This window comes from Chrysochloris asiatica, unplaced genomic scaffold (genome assembly GCF_000296735.1).
Source record: "Chrysochloris asiatica unplaced genomic scaffold, ChrAsi1.0 scaffold00040, whole genome shotgun sequence".
Taxonomy (NCBI): Eukaryota; Metazoa; Chordata; class Mammalia; order Afrosoricida; family Chrysochloridae; genus Chrysochloris; species Chrysochloris asiatica.
This window is the reverse complement of record NW_006408558.1, coordinates 18,441,976-18,459,165: the sequence shown is the minus strand read 5'-3', so window position 1 is coordinate 18,459,165 and position 17,190 is coordinate 18,441,976. Positions and strand designations below refer to the sequence as shown.

At 48.8% G+C, this 17,190-nt stretch overlaps 1 protein-coding gene across 1 annotated transcript in view; it reads right to left on the bottom strand.

Annotated features, from left to right (window-relative positions):
- Positions 1–17,190, bottom strand: part of SPTBN2 (spectrin, beta, non-erythrocytic 2) — a 48,851-nt gene that overhangs the window by 18,279 nt on the left and 13,382 nt on the right. The window contains exons 9-19 of the mRNA XM_006860869.1: positions 15,207–15,324; positions 14,208–14,366; positions 13,577–13,879; positions 12,274–12,427; positions 11,197–12,067; positions 9,057–9,194; positions 6,564–7,320; positions 5,824–6,026; positions 5,358–5,448; positions 5,050–5,196; positions 1,978–2,241 (exon numbers count right to left, since the gene is read on the bottom strand). Of these exons, the coding sequence (XP_006860931.1) occupies positions 1,978–2,241; positions 5,050–5,196; positions 5,358–5,448; positions 5,824–6,026; positions 6,564–7,320; positions 9,057–9,194; positions 11,197–12,067; positions 12,274–12,427; positions 13,577–13,879; positions 14,208–14,366; positions 15,207–15,324 (3,205 nt within the window). The remainder of the gene's footprint in view (positions 1–1,977; positions 2,242–5,049; positions 5,197–5,357; positions 5,449–5,823; positions 6,027–6,563; positions 7,321–9,056; positions 9,195–11,196; positions 12,068–12,273; positions 12,428–13,576; positions 13,880–14,207; positions 14,367–15,206; positions 15,325–17,190) is intronic.

Sequence of the window (17,190 nt, the reverse complement as noted above, 5' to 3'; positions counted from 1 at the left end):
CAAGTTGGACAGTGAATAGGGAAGACCAGAGGAGAACCGATGTATTTGAATTACAGTGCAGGTAAAGAGTATTTGAAGTACCATAGACTGCCTGAAGAACAAACAAACCTGTCTTGGAAGAAGTACAGTTGGAATGCTCCTTAGAAGACAGAATAATGAGACTTCGTCTTTTGTACTTTGGACATGTTGTTAGGAGGGACCAGCTTGGAGAAGTACATCATGCTTGAAAAAGTGGAGGGTCAGAGACAAGGAGGAAGATCCCCAGTGAGCTGGATTAACACAGTGGCAGCAGCAACGGGTTTAAACAACAATTGTGGGGACGGTGCAGGACCGGACAGTGCTGCGTTCTACTATACATAGATAGGGTCACTGTGAGTTGAAATTTGATGGCATCTAACCAAAAGAACAACATACATGAAGTTGTACTTTGGCTCTCATGGACTTGTTTCAATATTCTCATCTTCAACTTGAACTTGCATATGAGCAATTGATGGTTTTGTCGTACATGCTCTGTAGTCATTCCCTGGCCTTGTTCTGACTGATGATATGATGATAGTCTCCTTCCACATATGTAGTTGGTTTGAGTCTCGTGTATTCCATATGACATGATCCACGTTTATAGTTGCTGTTTATGTTGCTGAAAAGAGTATTTACAACAAACAAGTTGTTGGTCTTGCAAAATTGTGTCATGCAATCTCCAGTATCATTTCTATCACCAGAGCCACTATTTTCCAATTATCGAAACTTCTTGGTTCCCAATTTTTGCATTCCAATCACCATAAATTATCAGTGCATCTTGATTGCATATTTCATCAATTTCAGACTGCAGAAGTTGGTAAAAATCTTCAATTTCTTCATCTTTGGCCTTAGTGGTTGGTTTGCAAATTTAATAATAGTTCTATTAGCTGGTCTTTCTTGTGGTGGTGGTGGTGGTTATGTGCCGTGGAGTCGGTTCCCACTCATAGCGACCCTGTACAGGATTTCCGAGTAGGCATATGGATATTATCCTATCATCGAAGTATTTTACATCAGTATAGATCTTAAAATGTTATTTTTGACAATGAATGTAATGCTGTTTCTCTTTGTCACTCCTGACATAGTAGATCATATGACTGTCAGATTCAAAATGACCAGTACCAGTCCATTTCAGTGTTTCATTTCATTTTTTGTAACTTCCAATTTTCCTAGATTCAGACTTCATACATTTTACATTCTGATCATTATTGGATGTTTGCAGCTGGTTCTTCTCTTTTTAAGTCATGCCGCATCAGCCAATGAGGATCTTGAAAGCTTTACTCCATGCACATCATTAAGGCCAACTTGATTTTGAGGAGCTAGCTTGTCCCCAGTTGTACTGGTGTCTTCCATCCTGAAGGGCTCAACCTCTGACATTATATTAGACAGTGTCCCACTGCTTTTTATAAGGTTTTCAAAGGCCAATTTTAACAAAAAGTACATCCCTAAGTCCTTCTTCTCTGTTTGTCTTACTGTGGGGGCTCTGTTGAAACCTGTCCACCTTGAGTGACCCTTCTGGCATTTGAAATACCAATGGCATAGCTTCCAGCATCGCAACAAAATGCAAGCTACCATAATATGACAAACGGACAGACAAACGGTGGTCTGAACCACAGCGACCCTACTTATCGGATTGAGTAGAACTGCTCCATAGGGTTTCCAGGGTTATAATCTGCGGAAGCAGACTGCCACGTGGAGTGGCTGGTGGGTTGGAATCACCAACTTTTCAGTAAGCAGCTGAGCCACCGAGGCTTCTTACTGATTAATATCTACTAATTAATACTTCTTTTTACAGATGTTTCCCTGTCGAAATTACTATATGTGCTTTGTATCTCTTGACTTAACGACTCTGACACTGGGGGCCCATTGCTATCACTTTGGAAATACCAAGAAACAAGAGCTCCCGGCTGCTTCCTCTTGTCTTTTGCTTCCCATCATGCCCACTGAAGGCCCAGCGCTCACCTGCTGCTTCTTGAGCAGAATGCTGACGCTGGTGAGGTCCTTGCCATAGTCATCAGAATGCAGCTGGGCCTGTAGGCTCTCCAGCCAGCTCTCCAGGGCCGAGCAGCTTTGGGCAAACAGCTCAGCTCGGTTGGCATCAAAGAGGCTGCGGGCTTTGGCCTGGGTGGTGGTCTCTAGCTCATCCCAGCGCTTATGCAGGTCCTCCAGTTTCTCCGACACCAGGGCTTTCAGCTCTGGCTTCTCCAGGGTCAGCTCCCGTCCTTCCTGGGTAGCAGGATAAAGAAGAAGTATGTGCCAAGCTTAGATTCCACTGAACATGACAGGTCACCAGCAGCCCAGGGATCTGAAGAAGGGGCAAGACTTCCAAATCCTTGTGTTGTCATCAATGTACTCTTCCCAAAGGTTGTGAATCCCCTTCTAAACTGCCCTACCTCACTGCTGACCTAAACCTGGCTCCCCGCTACTTCAAAACTCACCTCAATGCAGAAGCCACAGAAATCTTTCCTTATTCTGAATTCCCTTGCAGTTCGTAGGTGCTATTGAGTCGGTTCTGATTACAGACTAGAAAACCCTCCGAGGCAGTTCTACTCTGTCACGTCTGTAATCTTTACAGGGAGTCCGGTGTGGCACTGTGCGTTAATGTGCTAGACTGCAGTCAGCTCACCAGCCACTCTTTGGAAATCCTATACAGGGCTGCTTTGGGTCAGAACCGACTCAGTGGCACTTAACAACAACAACAACAACAATCTTTACGGAAGCAGATTTCCAGGTCGTTCTCCTGTGGGTGGCTGGGTGGGTTCGAACTGCTAACTTTTAGGTGAAATGGGTACACCACATTTAACCACTGTGCCACCAGCACTCCTTCTTGAGCCCTCTGAGTGCTGTGGTTTTCCAGTGTTACATTGCAGATGGTCTTATGCAAGGAGGCTTAAAAAACGTTTGTGGGAACATGGAATTAAAAGGAAGGAGTTTGCTTTCCTGGCCTGCATGCAAGGTAACAGTGGGCAGGAGTTGGATAGATCCCCACCCTCCCCCCTTGTGCTTTCATTGGGAGAACTGTGATCCTTGTTCCATGCTTTCTCCCAGAGTTCCCCATGAAAACCGAGCTTCAATTGACACCGTGGTAACGGGCAAAATAGCGTACTTGTTTTCTGACTACCTTCTCTCCTCTAGGAACCCTGGTGGTATAGTGGTTAGAGTGTTTGGCTGTTAACCAGAAGGCTGGAAGTTTAAACCCATCAGCCACTCCAAAGGAGAACGAGCGCTTCCATGAAGATAGCAGCCTGGGAAATGCTGTGGGGCAGTTCTACCCTGTCCTAGTGGGTTGTTATGAATGGGGATTAACTGGGTGGCAGTGGGTGGTCTCCCTTCTTCTTTCCATGCCCCTGCTCCTCCACTGATGTTTTTGGGATTGCCCCCCGAATATGTGGCCTGCGCTGCAATTCCTATTCCAGGTTTGCTTCCGTTTTACACATGACAGCCAGGATGAAGGAATTCCTGAAGAGTGCAAAGGGTTAAGTGCTCAGCTGCTAACTGGAATGGGGCAGGCTGGAGCCCACCCAGAGATGCCTGGCATTGAAAACCCTGAGGAGCACAGTTCCACTCTGACATATGGGGCCACCAGAAGCTGGAATTGACCCAATGGCAACTAGTTAAAAAACCAATCAACCAGGATGAGAAACTACCTGAGAAATTTACAAGCTTTCAACACAATCTGTGCTTCAGTGAACACTCCTTACGTTGTGATTAGAACTTCCCAGGACCTGGCCCAGCATGCTTATCCCACTTTCTCTTCCATGAGGTTCTCAGACTGACCTACCTGGTCACTCCCCAAAGGCACCCCACTTTCACATCTCTGGTTGTCTGTTCACGTTGCTTTCTCTGCCTGGAAACATCTTCCCTCCAAGACTCTGTTGTCCAAAGCCCACCCATCCTTCATGGACTTCTCTGAACGTTCCTGCTTCTGGGATCCCTACCTCTCCTCTCTCTGTAGCGCCCAGGAGGTGCTGGGCTCTCTTTCATGGCACAGATCATGCTGCTTGTGTATCTATCTATCTCAGACCCTGGCTCCGGTGTCATCCCTTGAGGTGGGAGCCCGCAATGGACTTACCTTCATTCCTTCCCCTCGATGCTGTGGACAATGCCTTGCACAGAATAAAGAAGACGACTCCCAGTAACCCCATGTGCATCGGACTAGAACTGTACCCCACAGGGTTTTCAGTGACTGATGTTTGGGAAGCAGATCACTAGAGCCTTTCTTCCAAGGTGCCTCTGGGTACACCACAGACATCAACTTCCCAGTTAGCAGCCAAGTGTGTTCTACTACCCAAGTAAATATTTGCTGACCAAATAGAAAAGTGGAATCCACACTGGTCTCCTCCCCTGAGCCATCATGCCCTTGAGGGAAAGAAAATGTCTTTTTATACCCCTTGTCGCACCTAGGAGAGTATTGAGTGTACAAAACTTCTCCAGGAACCTTGTTGAGTAGAAAGCAAGTTTTACCTGGTCTCAGAACTTGAGGAAAAGATGGGTGGCAGACCAAGCACCAGGAACAGCAACTCTCAAAAAGCAAGGGTTGCAAAACTATAGCCTGGGGGTTGAACCCAGCTTACTGCCTGTTTTTATAAACAACGTTTTACTGGAACACAGCCACATTCGTTTGTGTGTATTATCTATGGTTGCTTTTAAAGCTACAATGGCAAGAGTTGAGTGGTCACAGCAGACACTGTATGGCCTGCAGTCGAAAATATTTGCTAGCAGGCCCTTTACATACATTTTCCGGAGTGTTCGCCCGCTTTGAATTCAGGAACAGCTAACCCAGAGCTGTCACTTGGCTCTCACTTAATGTGAGTATTTTCAAAGTTACTAGAGCTACTGTCCCACAGACCTAAGATGTTTATTCCCAGGTCGTTAATTTCCACTTTGGTGCTGTGGCACCGGTGCATGGTGCATGTGGCCCATGATCTTGGAACCCAGAACCTCACCTTCACCCTCTGCAGTGTGTCAGTCCAGAACCCTACCCAGAGGAGGACCCCAGGGCTCCCTTCCTGCACCTCTCGTTGCACGCCTCACCTTGTCCACCTTGTCCAGCCAGTCCTTGTTAGCAGCCAGCTCGGCCATGAACGCCTGGTGCTTCTGCCACTTGGTATGCAGGTTGCGGGCCTCGTCATAGGACACGTCCTGGGCTGTTAGCATCTTCTCGTCAATCCAGAGTTTCAGCTAGACCAATCATAAAGCAGGAATGGAGAAGGGTACAGTGAACATTTCAGAAGGAGGGGAAGACTGAGTTGCTGCAAGGGGAGAAGTGGGCCTGGGTGGGTAGGGGCTCATGTGCTCAGAGGGAAGGGATGGCTAGAGGATGTGGGAGCTGGGGGTCTCACCTCATGACAGTCTTGTAAGAAATGCTGCTGCTCACGGTTGTCCCGGAGACGGCCCCGAAGCCGCTGCACAGCTTCTTGATTTTTCCGGTGTCTGCAATGACAGACCTGGGTGAAAACTCTCCAACTTGCTGCGGAAGTCGGTTATGTGCTTCTAATTAATCCTAGAAGCCTTCAGTCCTCCTACCATGGGGATAATGCCTCTCAGAAGCATTGTAGGGTACCCCAAGAGTCCTCTTTCCAGTGTCCAGCTTCCCCTGTAGACTTCGTTTTGCCCTACTATTGGAAGAGGTACAACTTTCTGCCCCGTGGTTTAGCTCCTTTCCAACCACTTGGTTCTTCTGCCTCTACTTTTTGTCAGCTCCCTCTTTCTATCTGTCAGTTTAGACCACGTTCTCCGTCTTTGAGGCTGCCCTGGTTTCATGTATTTCCCTCCCAGCCCCTCATTTGCCCTCTACTCTCATCATACCGTCTCTCAATAGAGTCTGCCTTTTCTTGGATCTTCTCTGCATGAATGTTGCCCTCAGATACCAGCTGACGCCCAGCCTCCAAGAGCCCACGGATCCGCTCTCCATTGGCGTCCATGGTGCTCATGAAATCTTCCAATTTTTTTATGGCGGCATCGGCAGCCTGGAGTGTCCCTGGCATCTCCGTGTGAGACAGAACATATTCCTGGTGGGAGGGGAGATAATACAGCTTACTTCTCAGAGCCAAATAGGCCTTGCAGAAGGACAGAGTGACTCAGAAAGAACCTACCCAGAGGACACATCTGAGAAGCAGAGGCAAATTGGAGGGGTGGCAGGGTAGAGCATCTAGCTGAAGATGGAGGGGTCAGAGGAACCTGATTATTATATGTGAGTCTCAAAAAGTTATAAGGGAGCTGGGCTGAAAGACTTTAAACAGCACAAATGCCTGTTCCATCGTATTTCTAGTTATTGATTAGGTTTGTCTCTTTAATAGTTATATGACAAGCCAGGATTTCTATTTCCTCCTAACTGGGTTTTGTCAAGTTATATCTACATCTTTTTTCCCCCTTTTTTCTATCACTCCTTATTTTTCTAACATGCTCTTCCGGCCCAGTGTTTCCTCAACGACTCTACTAACGTTTCCCCCTGCCCAGTCCATCACTCTCTTACTTCACGTTGCCCCTGGTTTCTATTTCCCTCTTCTTCCTGGATGGGACTTTGCCCCCATTCTCTGGGCTCTCACCTGGCTGCTGAGCACGCCCTCAGCCTGGCGAGCATCCCGCAGGAACCCCTGGAAGCCATGGGCCTGGGCCAGGCGGCCTTGCCGGCTCTCCCACATGCGGCCCAGCTCCTCCCAGCCGGTTCCCAGGGCTTCCAGTCGCTGCCGTAGGAAGAGGCACTGGGGATCAGCTTGGTCCCGGGTCACCTCCTCACCCAAGGCCCGCAGTCGGCTGTACTCGCTCTGGGCCCGTTCCACCTCTCCCCGCAGGGCTGCGTGTTGGGCCAGTAGGGCTTCTGCTTCGGGCAGGGTGGCTGGCCCTTCCTCGGAGGCCACAGCAGTCTGTGTGCGGCCCAGCCAAGCCTGGAAGTCATCCAAGCTACGCAGGAAGTCCTGCAGTCGCCGTGCCTCACCCAGCGACTCCTCTCGACGCCGCATGGTGGCCCTGAGGTCTTCCCAGCCAGCTTGCACCTCTCCAAGACGGGTCTTGATGGCGGGAGCTTGGGCTGGATGGCCAGCAGCCAAGGCATTGGCCTCTTGAGTCAGCTCACCCACCCGAGCCGCGATGGCCTCCAGGTCCCGCTCGGTGCCAGCCAGCTTACGCTGCAGTGCCAGCACCCCAGCCAGGTCATTGCCCAGGCCCTGGGTGGACTCAATGACCTTGGTCTTTTCTCTCATCCAGGCCTGGGTCTCCGTGCACTCTAAGTGGTAGTTCTGGATGCTCAGGGCGGATGTCAGTGCTGCCTTCTTGCCATCTGCAAGTGCCCGAAACTGTTGCCACCTAAGGGCAGTGGGAGAGTTTGGAGTTGCTCAGCTTCCCTGTCCTGACCAGGGATATTTGAAAGCTTCTGCTGACTTCTCTCTGCCTTGCTATATTTTACCCATGTACTAAAATGCATATAACATAAAAGTCACTCATTCAATCATCTCGAACAGTATAGGACTAGCCAGGATTTCTATATCTTCCTAAGTCAGTTTAGGCAAGTTTTCTTCTTACCTCTCACTCCCTTGTTTTCAATGGCATTTAGTATATTCACAATGTTGTGCGACTATCATCACTGTCACATTTCAGAACATTTCATCACCCCAAGAGACAATGCTTTACCCATTAAACAGTCATTGCCCATTCTCCCTTCCCAGCCCATGGAAACCCTGATTCTGTGCTCTCTTCCTCTCTCTACTGATTTCCTTATTCTGGACACGTCATAGAAATAGAATCATATAATATAATATATATAAAAATTATATATGATATAATTATGTCTCTCTTCTTTCACTTAGCAAATATTATCAGGGTTCACCTAGGTTGCAGAATAATCCACTGTATGGAAGGTGACATTCTGTTTGTCTGTTCATTGGCTGGTGGACAATGTGTGTTGTTTCTACCTTCTGCTTGTTATGAAAAGTGCTGCTATGAAAACTAACAAGTGTCTGAATCCTTGTTTTCAATTATTTTGGGATACGTACCTAGCAGTGGAATTATTTTTTAACTTGTTGAAGAACTGCTAAAATGCTTCTACTTTATAGATGCTGTTCCCTAATATACAGGACTAATAGCCTACAGGAATCATGGTCTCATAGCTCTAGGGACCAGAAAAACTAGATAATGCCTGGTTACCACTAACAACCATTCTGAGCAGCAACACAATAGATGGTTCCAAACAGAATGGGAGAAAAATGTAGAGCAAAACTCAAATTCTTAAACAAAACAAAGAAAAAAGGGCCAGATTTTCTGGACTGCTAGAGACTGAGGAGCCCCTGAGACAGCCTTTAAACTATCTTCTGAAAGTACAGTTGGAGGTCACCTTTCACCTGGTGTATAAGAGAAGCAATATCCCTTATAAGTATAGTACTCCCTTAAGAAGTCATCTATATTGAGACCAAATGGTCAACATTTACCCAAAAGCAAAGATGAGAAGGCAAGGGAGGGGGTCAGGGAAGCTAGATGAATGGAAATAATGAGAATGTTTACACATTGTGAAAAATGTAACCAATGGCATTGAGCAATACATAGAGAAATTGTTAAATGGGAACCCAATTTGGTGTGTTACAGAACCTTCACTAAAAACATAATATTATAACAATTCTTGTGTCCTGGTGTGGTGCCACAGGATAAGCACTCGACCTCCAGGTCGGTTAGAACTACAGGATCAGCAGTTCAAACTCATCAGCCGCTCCTTGGAAACCCTATACAGCGTCACTATGAGTTGGAACCGACTGGACGGCATTTAACAACAATAACAACATAATAATCCTTTAAAATACAAAGAGGCTATTTCCCACTCATTCCCCCTCTACCCCTTCTCTTGATTGCTTCTGTCTAGTCACCAGCTTCTTCAAATATCTTGCCCATGCTTTTGTCTCTTTCATCATTTCTCTTCCCTTGACATATTCCAAATGGGGTCCCTTTTTCATTTTTTAGCTACCATTCCAGGACAGACACAATTCTTTTCCAGTTGCCATCCCCACTTGCTTAACCTGTTCTCAGCTCTCCAGCCCTGCCCTCCTCAGTCCTACCTGTGGTTGAGCAGTTTCTGGGTGTCCACAATGCTGTCCTTGCTTGGAGGGCTGGCCTTTAGCAACTGATCAGCAATGCCACTCACGGCAGTGATTCGTGCTGCAAGGGCATTCATTTCGGGCTCCAGGGTCTCAAACCTGGTGAGGTGGAAGAGTTGGGTATGAGTGGCGGCATGAAGCATCTCCCCTGGATGCCCATAAGAACTCTGCTACTTCCACGTGAGACTTATACACAGGGAGTCTTGGCTCTTTGCAGCCTACATGATCCATAATATCTGTGGGTCAAGGATGGATTCCTCACCTTTCCCCCAAACAAACTGGAAAACAATGATTTCTGTAGTCACTCAAAAAGAGAAAGTTCAAGGTCAGGAACAGCTGCACAACTGGTCAAGTTAGTCCCTGGCATAGGGCCCCACTCATAATGAAGCCTCTCTTTTCCTCCTGGGACTTAGCCCTTAGCAGCTTACCTGGGTCCCATTCTACTAATAAATATCAAAGAATGAAGTGATAAGCAAAACAATATTTGTTAAAGCACTAATGATGTGAAGTATAACACTTCCTGAGGGATATTTTACATCTAATAGGACAGAGGTCTGTAAACCTGGTCTGTAAAGGGTCAGATAAAAACTATTTTAGGCTTTGTGGGCCAGATGATCACTGTTTTAATTATTCAACTTTGCTATTGTAGCGTAAAAGGAGTCATAGACAATATATACATAAGAGGGCATGGCTGTACTAGAATAAAACACCGTTTACAAAAACAGGCTGCGGGCAGGAGTTAGTGCAAAGCTTGTCACTTACAGACTCCTGTAATAGAATATCTTGAAAACTAAGCACATCATTTAAAAACCACCAGGAAAATCAGTACAGATTGAGCAGTAGATGATACCAAGGAATTGCTCATTTTGCTCTACATTCTATAAGCCAAAGGTCCTTTCTGAACGACTTTAAGATGTATTATTCTGCAAACCAAACATTGTTATGAGCAGTTAACCCTACCCGGGCAGTTCTACTCTGTTTTCAGGGCTGTTACGAGTTAGAACCAACTAAATGGCAGTGGGTTTTTGAACCAGCGTCTCTTGTCTAAAACATTTCGAAGCTTCAGTGGTTTTAAGTCCACACATAAGATTAAAAAAGACCAGGGTGAATTTTTAAGACTTCCAAGTGCAGCCAGAGTGCTCCTTGGAGGCCAGGATGGCCAAACTTCGTCTCTCATACTTCAGACATACTGTCAGGAGGGACCAGTCGCTGGAGAAGGATATCATGTTTGGTAAGGTGGAGGGGCAGAGAAAAAGAGGACGACACCCAGTGAGATGGATTGGCAAAGTGGCAGCATCGACGGGTTTAAGTGTGGCAACGATTGTGAGGTTGGCCCAGGACCGGGCAGTGTTTCATTCTGCTGTGCATAGGGTTGCTATGAGTCGGTACTGAATCGATGGCACCCAACAACAACAATTATTTCTGAAACAATGCATCCTGAAGAATGTAGGGGTGAAATGACAGTGTTGAGGATTGCTTTAAGGAAGAGAAATGAATCAAACAGAGCAAGAGGCTCCACAGTTACTGAATCTGTTGTTGTTAAGGTCATTGAGTGAGTTGCGACTCACTGCAACCTTATATGGAGTTTCCAGGGCATTTAAAAATCTTTGCGGGTGCAGAAAATCTCATCTTTCTCTCATAGAGGTGATGGACTCGAACTTTGTGGTTCGCAGTCCTGCGCTTATCTACAGAGCCAGTGCGCTGTATTAAATCTGGGGGTGGGTATACAGGGATTTCTTGCACAATTCACTTTTGGTCCTGTTTAACATTTTTTACTAAAACAAAAACCACTACCACTTGCTGGTGAGTCAACCCTGACTCACGGCGCCCCCATGTGTGTCTGAGTGAAGCTGCTCCACAGGGTTTTCAATGACTGATCTTTCAGAAATTGATTACCAAGCCTTTCTTTCAAGGTGACCTTGGGTGTACTCCAAACTCTAACCCTTTGGTCAGCAGTTGAATGTGTTAGCCTTGGCATCACCTCTGAAAAGAATGCTGGAGGCAACTAAGAAGGCTCAAAAGGATTAGCAAGAGCTAGCAGTTTGGGGTGGAACCTGCCACCCCACACTGTGGTCCTGGTGGTGGGACCACCATGGCCTACCTTTGCTGCACCACCTCCAGGTCTTCTAGGCGCTCCGGCAGGGCGAGCCCGTTCAGCCACTGTTCCTTCTCCTCCACCCAGAGGCCGCAGGCCCCAGCTTCGCTAAGCATGGTGTAGAGCGCCAGGGCTGCCTCCAGGGCCCGTGCCCGCTCGCCTGCCCGGGCCTGCAGCTCCTCGTACTGCTGCGCCAGGGTGGGCACCCTGCCCTGCACCTCGGGGGCGAGGCTCAGTGCGGGAGGTAGAGCTGCAGCCTGCTCTCTCAGGGCATCCAGTGTTGGCCGGTGGCCTCGAATCTCCTCCTCCAAGGCCCGGTGCTGCCTGGCCAGGGCTTGTGTGGAGAACTCGTCGTGCCCCAGCTCGGGGCTGGACACCAGGCGCAGGGCGTCCACCAGCCAGGCTTCCATGTCGTTTGCATCTGCCTGGAACTGGTAGAGGCTGGCGGCCTGAGCCAGTCGCTGGGCCCTCTCCTCTGCCAGGGCCTCCAGCCGCTCCCACTGGGCCTGGAGCTCAGCAGCACGGGCGGCTGCCTGCCCTGCCCCAGGATGGCCCTCGGCCACCAGCTGCTGGCCCTGCTCCAGAGTGAGCTTCAGGGGGCCCAGGCGGCCACTCATCTCGCCTCGAAGGGCTGTGTGCTTGTTGAGCAGGCGGAGGACACCAGTCAGGTCGCGGCCAGTGTCTGCTGAGGCTAGCAGGTGCTGCTGTTCCCTTACCCAGGCCTCAGCCTCGCCCACCTCCCAGAGGAAACGCCAGAGGCGCCGGGACTCCTCTAGCCGGGCCCGCCTGGCCGCCGCCAGTTCACACAGCGCCTCGTAGCTCTGCTCCAGAGCGGTCACCCGCTCTGTCACCAACTGAGGGTCACATGGCATGTACTCTGTAAAAGTCATAGTTGGGGATAGAGAGCTGGACGCAGGCTTCTGGCTGACCCCCAGCCTCCACCCCTGCTAGGAACCTCCACTCCACCTCCCACTTCCTCCCTCCCTGTCTAACTGCTGTCACTCTCTCTCTCTGCGTCCTGGGTTTTTGCAGTCTTGCTGCTCCGGTGCTTCGTGTTATCCATCTGCCCTTCCCCATGCTCACCTTTCTCCGGGTCACAGAAGCGCAGCGCGGAGGCACTGACAGCCCGCACCCTCTCGGCCTGCACCGCGATGTCAGCCTCCACCAGCTCGTGTAGCTGCAGCAGGTCCTCTACCCCGGCCAGGTGTTTGCCCAGGTCCTGGGACTGCAGCCGACCCTGCCAGGACACATGGCGAGTCAGTGTCGTCTGCCAACTCCACCACACAGGTGTGCTAACTTCACTCTGTTTTCCTGGACGGCTCCAGCTATTATACCCGGGTGTACACACCTGCCCTGGCACCCTGGCCTCCTTGTCTTCAAGTCCCCTCCCTTGGAATAACTTTCTTCCTAAACTTGGCTCCTGGAATCTCTGCTGTGACTCACCCTCTCAGCCCCAGAATGATTACCGTCCGATTGTTGAGAGCGCGGTGGGTCTGCTCCACAGGAGAAAGATGAGGCTTTCTGCCTCAGAAGGATTTACAGCCTCGGAAACCCTATACACACTCACTATGAGTCGGAAGTGACTCAACAGCACCCAACAACAGTAACATTCTTGGGGCTAGGTTCCTGGTACCCCAGCCTCCCTCCTATGGCCGTGGATTGAGTCCTACGAACTTGGTTGCCCTATCTTTGAGGCTCGGTTCCAGCATCCTGGAAGTCCTGGTCTGGTGCTGAAAGGTAAGCACTGGACTACAAGGTCAGTTTGAACAGCAAGGTTGGCAAAGCAGAGAGTTATGAGCTGGGCTGCTAATCGCAACGCCAGCAGTTCGAATCTGAGTCGTTCCGTGGGAGAACAATGAGACTTTCTACTCTTGTAAAGATTTACAGCCTCAGAAACCCTATGCAGGGTTGCTATGAGTCGGAAATGAATTGGTGGCACACAACCACCAATCACATCTCCAGTGTCCTTCCCCGGAGGCCTAGTGTTGCAGTGCTAACTAAAAGACATGGCAGCCTGCATCTATAATGATTACAGCGTTGATCATATGGAGTTAGTTCTCGGTATTACAGAGAATTGAAATTGAATTGGATTGAAATCTACGTGGTTAGAGACCCATGAGAATCCTGATGGTGCATTTACTCAACTGCTAACCACAAGGTCAGTGGTTCAAATCCACCAGCTGTTCCATGGGAGAAAGTTGTGGCAGCTGACGGGCTTGGAAAGCCTCCGGGGCAGTGCTACCCTGTCCTGGGGGTCATTATGAGTTGGAACTGACTGGAAGGCAATGGGTTTCAATCTCCTCCCACTTAGAATATAGGTCCATAGCGCCTGAGCCATCCAAGCCCTGGCCTGCCCTCCATACCTTCCACCAGCACCCCTTCATACCCTCATCTCCTCCGTCCAGTCCATGAGGTACAGCAGGTCCTGAAACACCTTCTGCAGCTCCAGGTTGACGAGCAGCCGCCCCCGCCGCGCAGCCACCATCTGCCGCAGAAAGTCCCAGAGTCTGGCCACATTGTGCTGCCGGGCGGCGATGCGCTTGATATCGTGATAGTGCTCGGCCGCCAGCTCCGCGGCCACAGCATCCACTGCCTGCACCCGGCCACTGTAGGCCACGATGTCTGTCTCGATGGCCTCATGCTTCCGCACTGCCGCCTCGACCGCTGCCAGCTCCAGCCCAAAGTTATCCTGGGGTGGGTTCAGGGAGGGCTGGTTTAGGGGCCAAGGGACAGACTCTTTGCTCATGCCTGTCCCCAAAGCACTCCTGTTGAAGGTCCCCTCTAGGAGGTGGTTCTCAGCTTCCTGTTCCTCTTTACCCACCACCCCACCTGGCCTTAGTAACCTTTCTTCCTGCTCCAGCTTTCAGTCCTTTACCCTGCAATTTTGTGCTCAATTCCTATCTCCCTGACAGACTTCTTGTTTCACTGGCCCCAGCCCGTAGGGTCTCCTTATCCACAAGGGTCTCTCCTCATTTCTCCCAGCCACTCTGGACATCCCAGGAGCCTTTGCGTGGTACCTGGGACACGAGGCGCTGGTTCTCACTGAGCCAGGTCTCCCGCATGGCAGCCTTGCGGTCGAAGCGAGCGGCCAGCTGCTCCAGCTTCTCCTGGCGGATCAGCTCAGTGCGCAGGGCTAGCTCTCGCTCATGCTCGGCCTTCTCAAGCCGCTCCCAGGCCTGTGGGGGTGAGTACAAGATTAGGGCTAGAAGGGGTCAGGATCAGGAAGGGAGGGCGGGTAGGGACTGGTGGGGCTGGGGACATGTGGTACAGCCCATGAAAACTCGGTCTGGTGGATTTGGGGAATGTGGTCGGTCAGATTCTTGAGACATTGGGTTGATGTCCTGAGGGCCAGGAAGTCATGCGAAAACAATGTATGTTTATGGGCAAAGACTGGAGGGGGCAGGGGACTGGGTTTGACCTGTTGTGGTGGCAAGATTGTGGGTGAAAGTTAATTTCATTTTTGTTATTTTTACAGTGTTTGTGACCACTGAAAATAAAAGTAAGGGTAGTGAGCTGGAGATATGTTGAAGAAGGGACCTGGTGTCGAATTTTATGAGGTGTACTAACGTGGAGAAGAAAGCAGTAGTTCTGTGGTAAAATTCTCTCCTTCAATTAGGGAGACCTGGGTTCGAATCCTGGTCAGGGCACCTCATGCAAAACTACCACCTGATTGTCAGTGGGACTTTTGTGTTGCTATGCTGCTGAAGCTCCCATACTAACACAGATTAGGAAAAAAGGCATTCCTACTTCCATTTGCTCCTAAAAATCAGCCAGTGAAAAAACCCTAGGGATCACAAATGTCCAATCTGCAACCCATCAGGAGTCAGGGGCTAACTCAATGGCAGCTACCAACAACAGGAAGTGTGAAGAAACAGGGATGAGCAGGGAAAGGGAGACACGCAGGACACGTGAGTTACACGTGGGCAGCAGGGGTGGTGGAGTTCAAGTTCAGGTGCTGGGGGGGCTGGTGGAGGTCCAAGATGGCCCTGGGACGGATGGGGCCGGTGGCTGCAGACCTTGTTGATGTCGGAGATGAGCCGGCCCTCACGGGGCGTGTAGACCTTCTGGTTGTTGGCCCGTAGCTTGCTCTGGGTGGTGAAGAGTAACACCTCCAAGTTCCCTTTCTCGGTGAACCTGAAGGAGAAGGCCCGACCAAGAGTCAGAGTCAAAGTCAAAGCCTCTTTTCCAATTCAAGTGTCCTCGATGGCTTTTCTAATAAAAACAATGCATGCTTTTTGTGTACAAGCTAGAAAACACCAGGAAAGCAAACCAAAACAAAAAACTACAAAGAAGTGGTGGCCATTCTCCTTCAGCGTAAGCCTGAGTGCCTTTTGTACTACTCCGGTGGGGTCCTATCAGGCCTACCAAGGACTCACTCACTGTGTGCCAGACCTTTTGCTCAGGGCTGTATGTGTGTGAACTCACTTAATTCTCCCTGTTATATACAGTCTTGCCCGAGCCCCCTTTTTCCAAATAGAGGTACAGAGAGACTAAATAATATGCCCAAGGTTCACAACTGCTAAGTGGCAGAGCTAGGACTTGAACTCAAGCACTTTAAACCTGTGCATTTAACACTCTACTCTGCTGTCCACAAATCAGTTTTATAACCTGCTTTCTTGCTTATTTTATGTGACCATCTTTTCATGTCAATAAGCATATTTCTTTGACATTATGTGTGTTAATGAGCTGTACTGCAAGGTTGGTTTGAACCACAAGGTTGGTGGCTCAAGCTTACCAGCTGCTCCTTGGAAACCTTATACAGGGTCGTGATGAGTTGGAACCGACTCAATGGCACATAACAACAACAATGTGACTTATTTTTCTTATATAAACATCTCTGAAGCTGCATCTTTGTTCCATGGCCAGAAGACGACTTTCTGGGTTAAAGGACTTACATCAAATCAGTCCCTGGAATGTACATAAACCGATGTTTTCTGGATTCTTATTCATTTTGGAACTTAAACATATTAACTCCAAGAAAGCTCAGTGATGGAAGAAATGACAGAAGTGTTAGCACATACTGTATAGAACTGTCTAACAATGACTCCACACTTCAAAACTCCTGGTTAAAACACAGTAACAACTAAGAACCTTTGTTATTTTTGTTAAGTGTTGTAGAGTCAGTTCCAACCCATAGTGACCCTGTATAGGGTTTCTGAGGTGAGCCTGAACCGCCAACCTTGCGGTTCAAACTGACTTTGCAGTCCAGCATATTTACCCAGAGTGCCACACTAGTAATACGATCATGCTGCCGGTTGTGACCTGCCTGTCAGGTTCAATTGCCCATCTGCTGGAAATTGGTTGCAAAGACACCCCCAACCAATCATTTATCTGAGAGAATTGCATCAATTCTAACAACCACTGCACAGTATGATTTTGCAAAGCTGGACCCAGGACTAATTGCATCCAATTAGTCTCCTCTGTCATGACACCAAAAGAACTGGATGGTGTCAGCTACCATTACCCAACAATTTGATCATGAGCATGATAGCTGAATTCTGATCAAAAGGGGGGGGGGGAGAAATGTGGAACAGAATTTCAAGTTTTAAAAGATTCCAGACTTTCTGGACCCACTGAGACTCGATGAACCCAGAAAACTATTGTCATGAGATACTCTTTAAACTTCTAAACTTCGTTCGATTAAACAACAGTCTAGCCCTATGAATAAGAAATATACATGCCTTGAGTATCGCGCTCTCTTAAAACACACTACACATATGAGACCAAAGTGACAATGGTACTCTATAAAATAGATGAGAGGACTAGGAGAGTATGAGTCTAAGTTAAAAGTGGTGAAACAACTTGCGTGGCGCTGCTAACCACACGGTCAGCAGTTTGAATCTACCAGCCACTCTGTGGGAGAAAGATGTGGCTTTCTGTTCCCATAAAGATTTATAGCCTTGGAAACTCTACATAGGGTTATTAGGAGTCAGAATCGACTCCATGGCACAAAGTCACCACATAACCACCAGGAGACTGTGGGCACAAAGGGAAGAATGT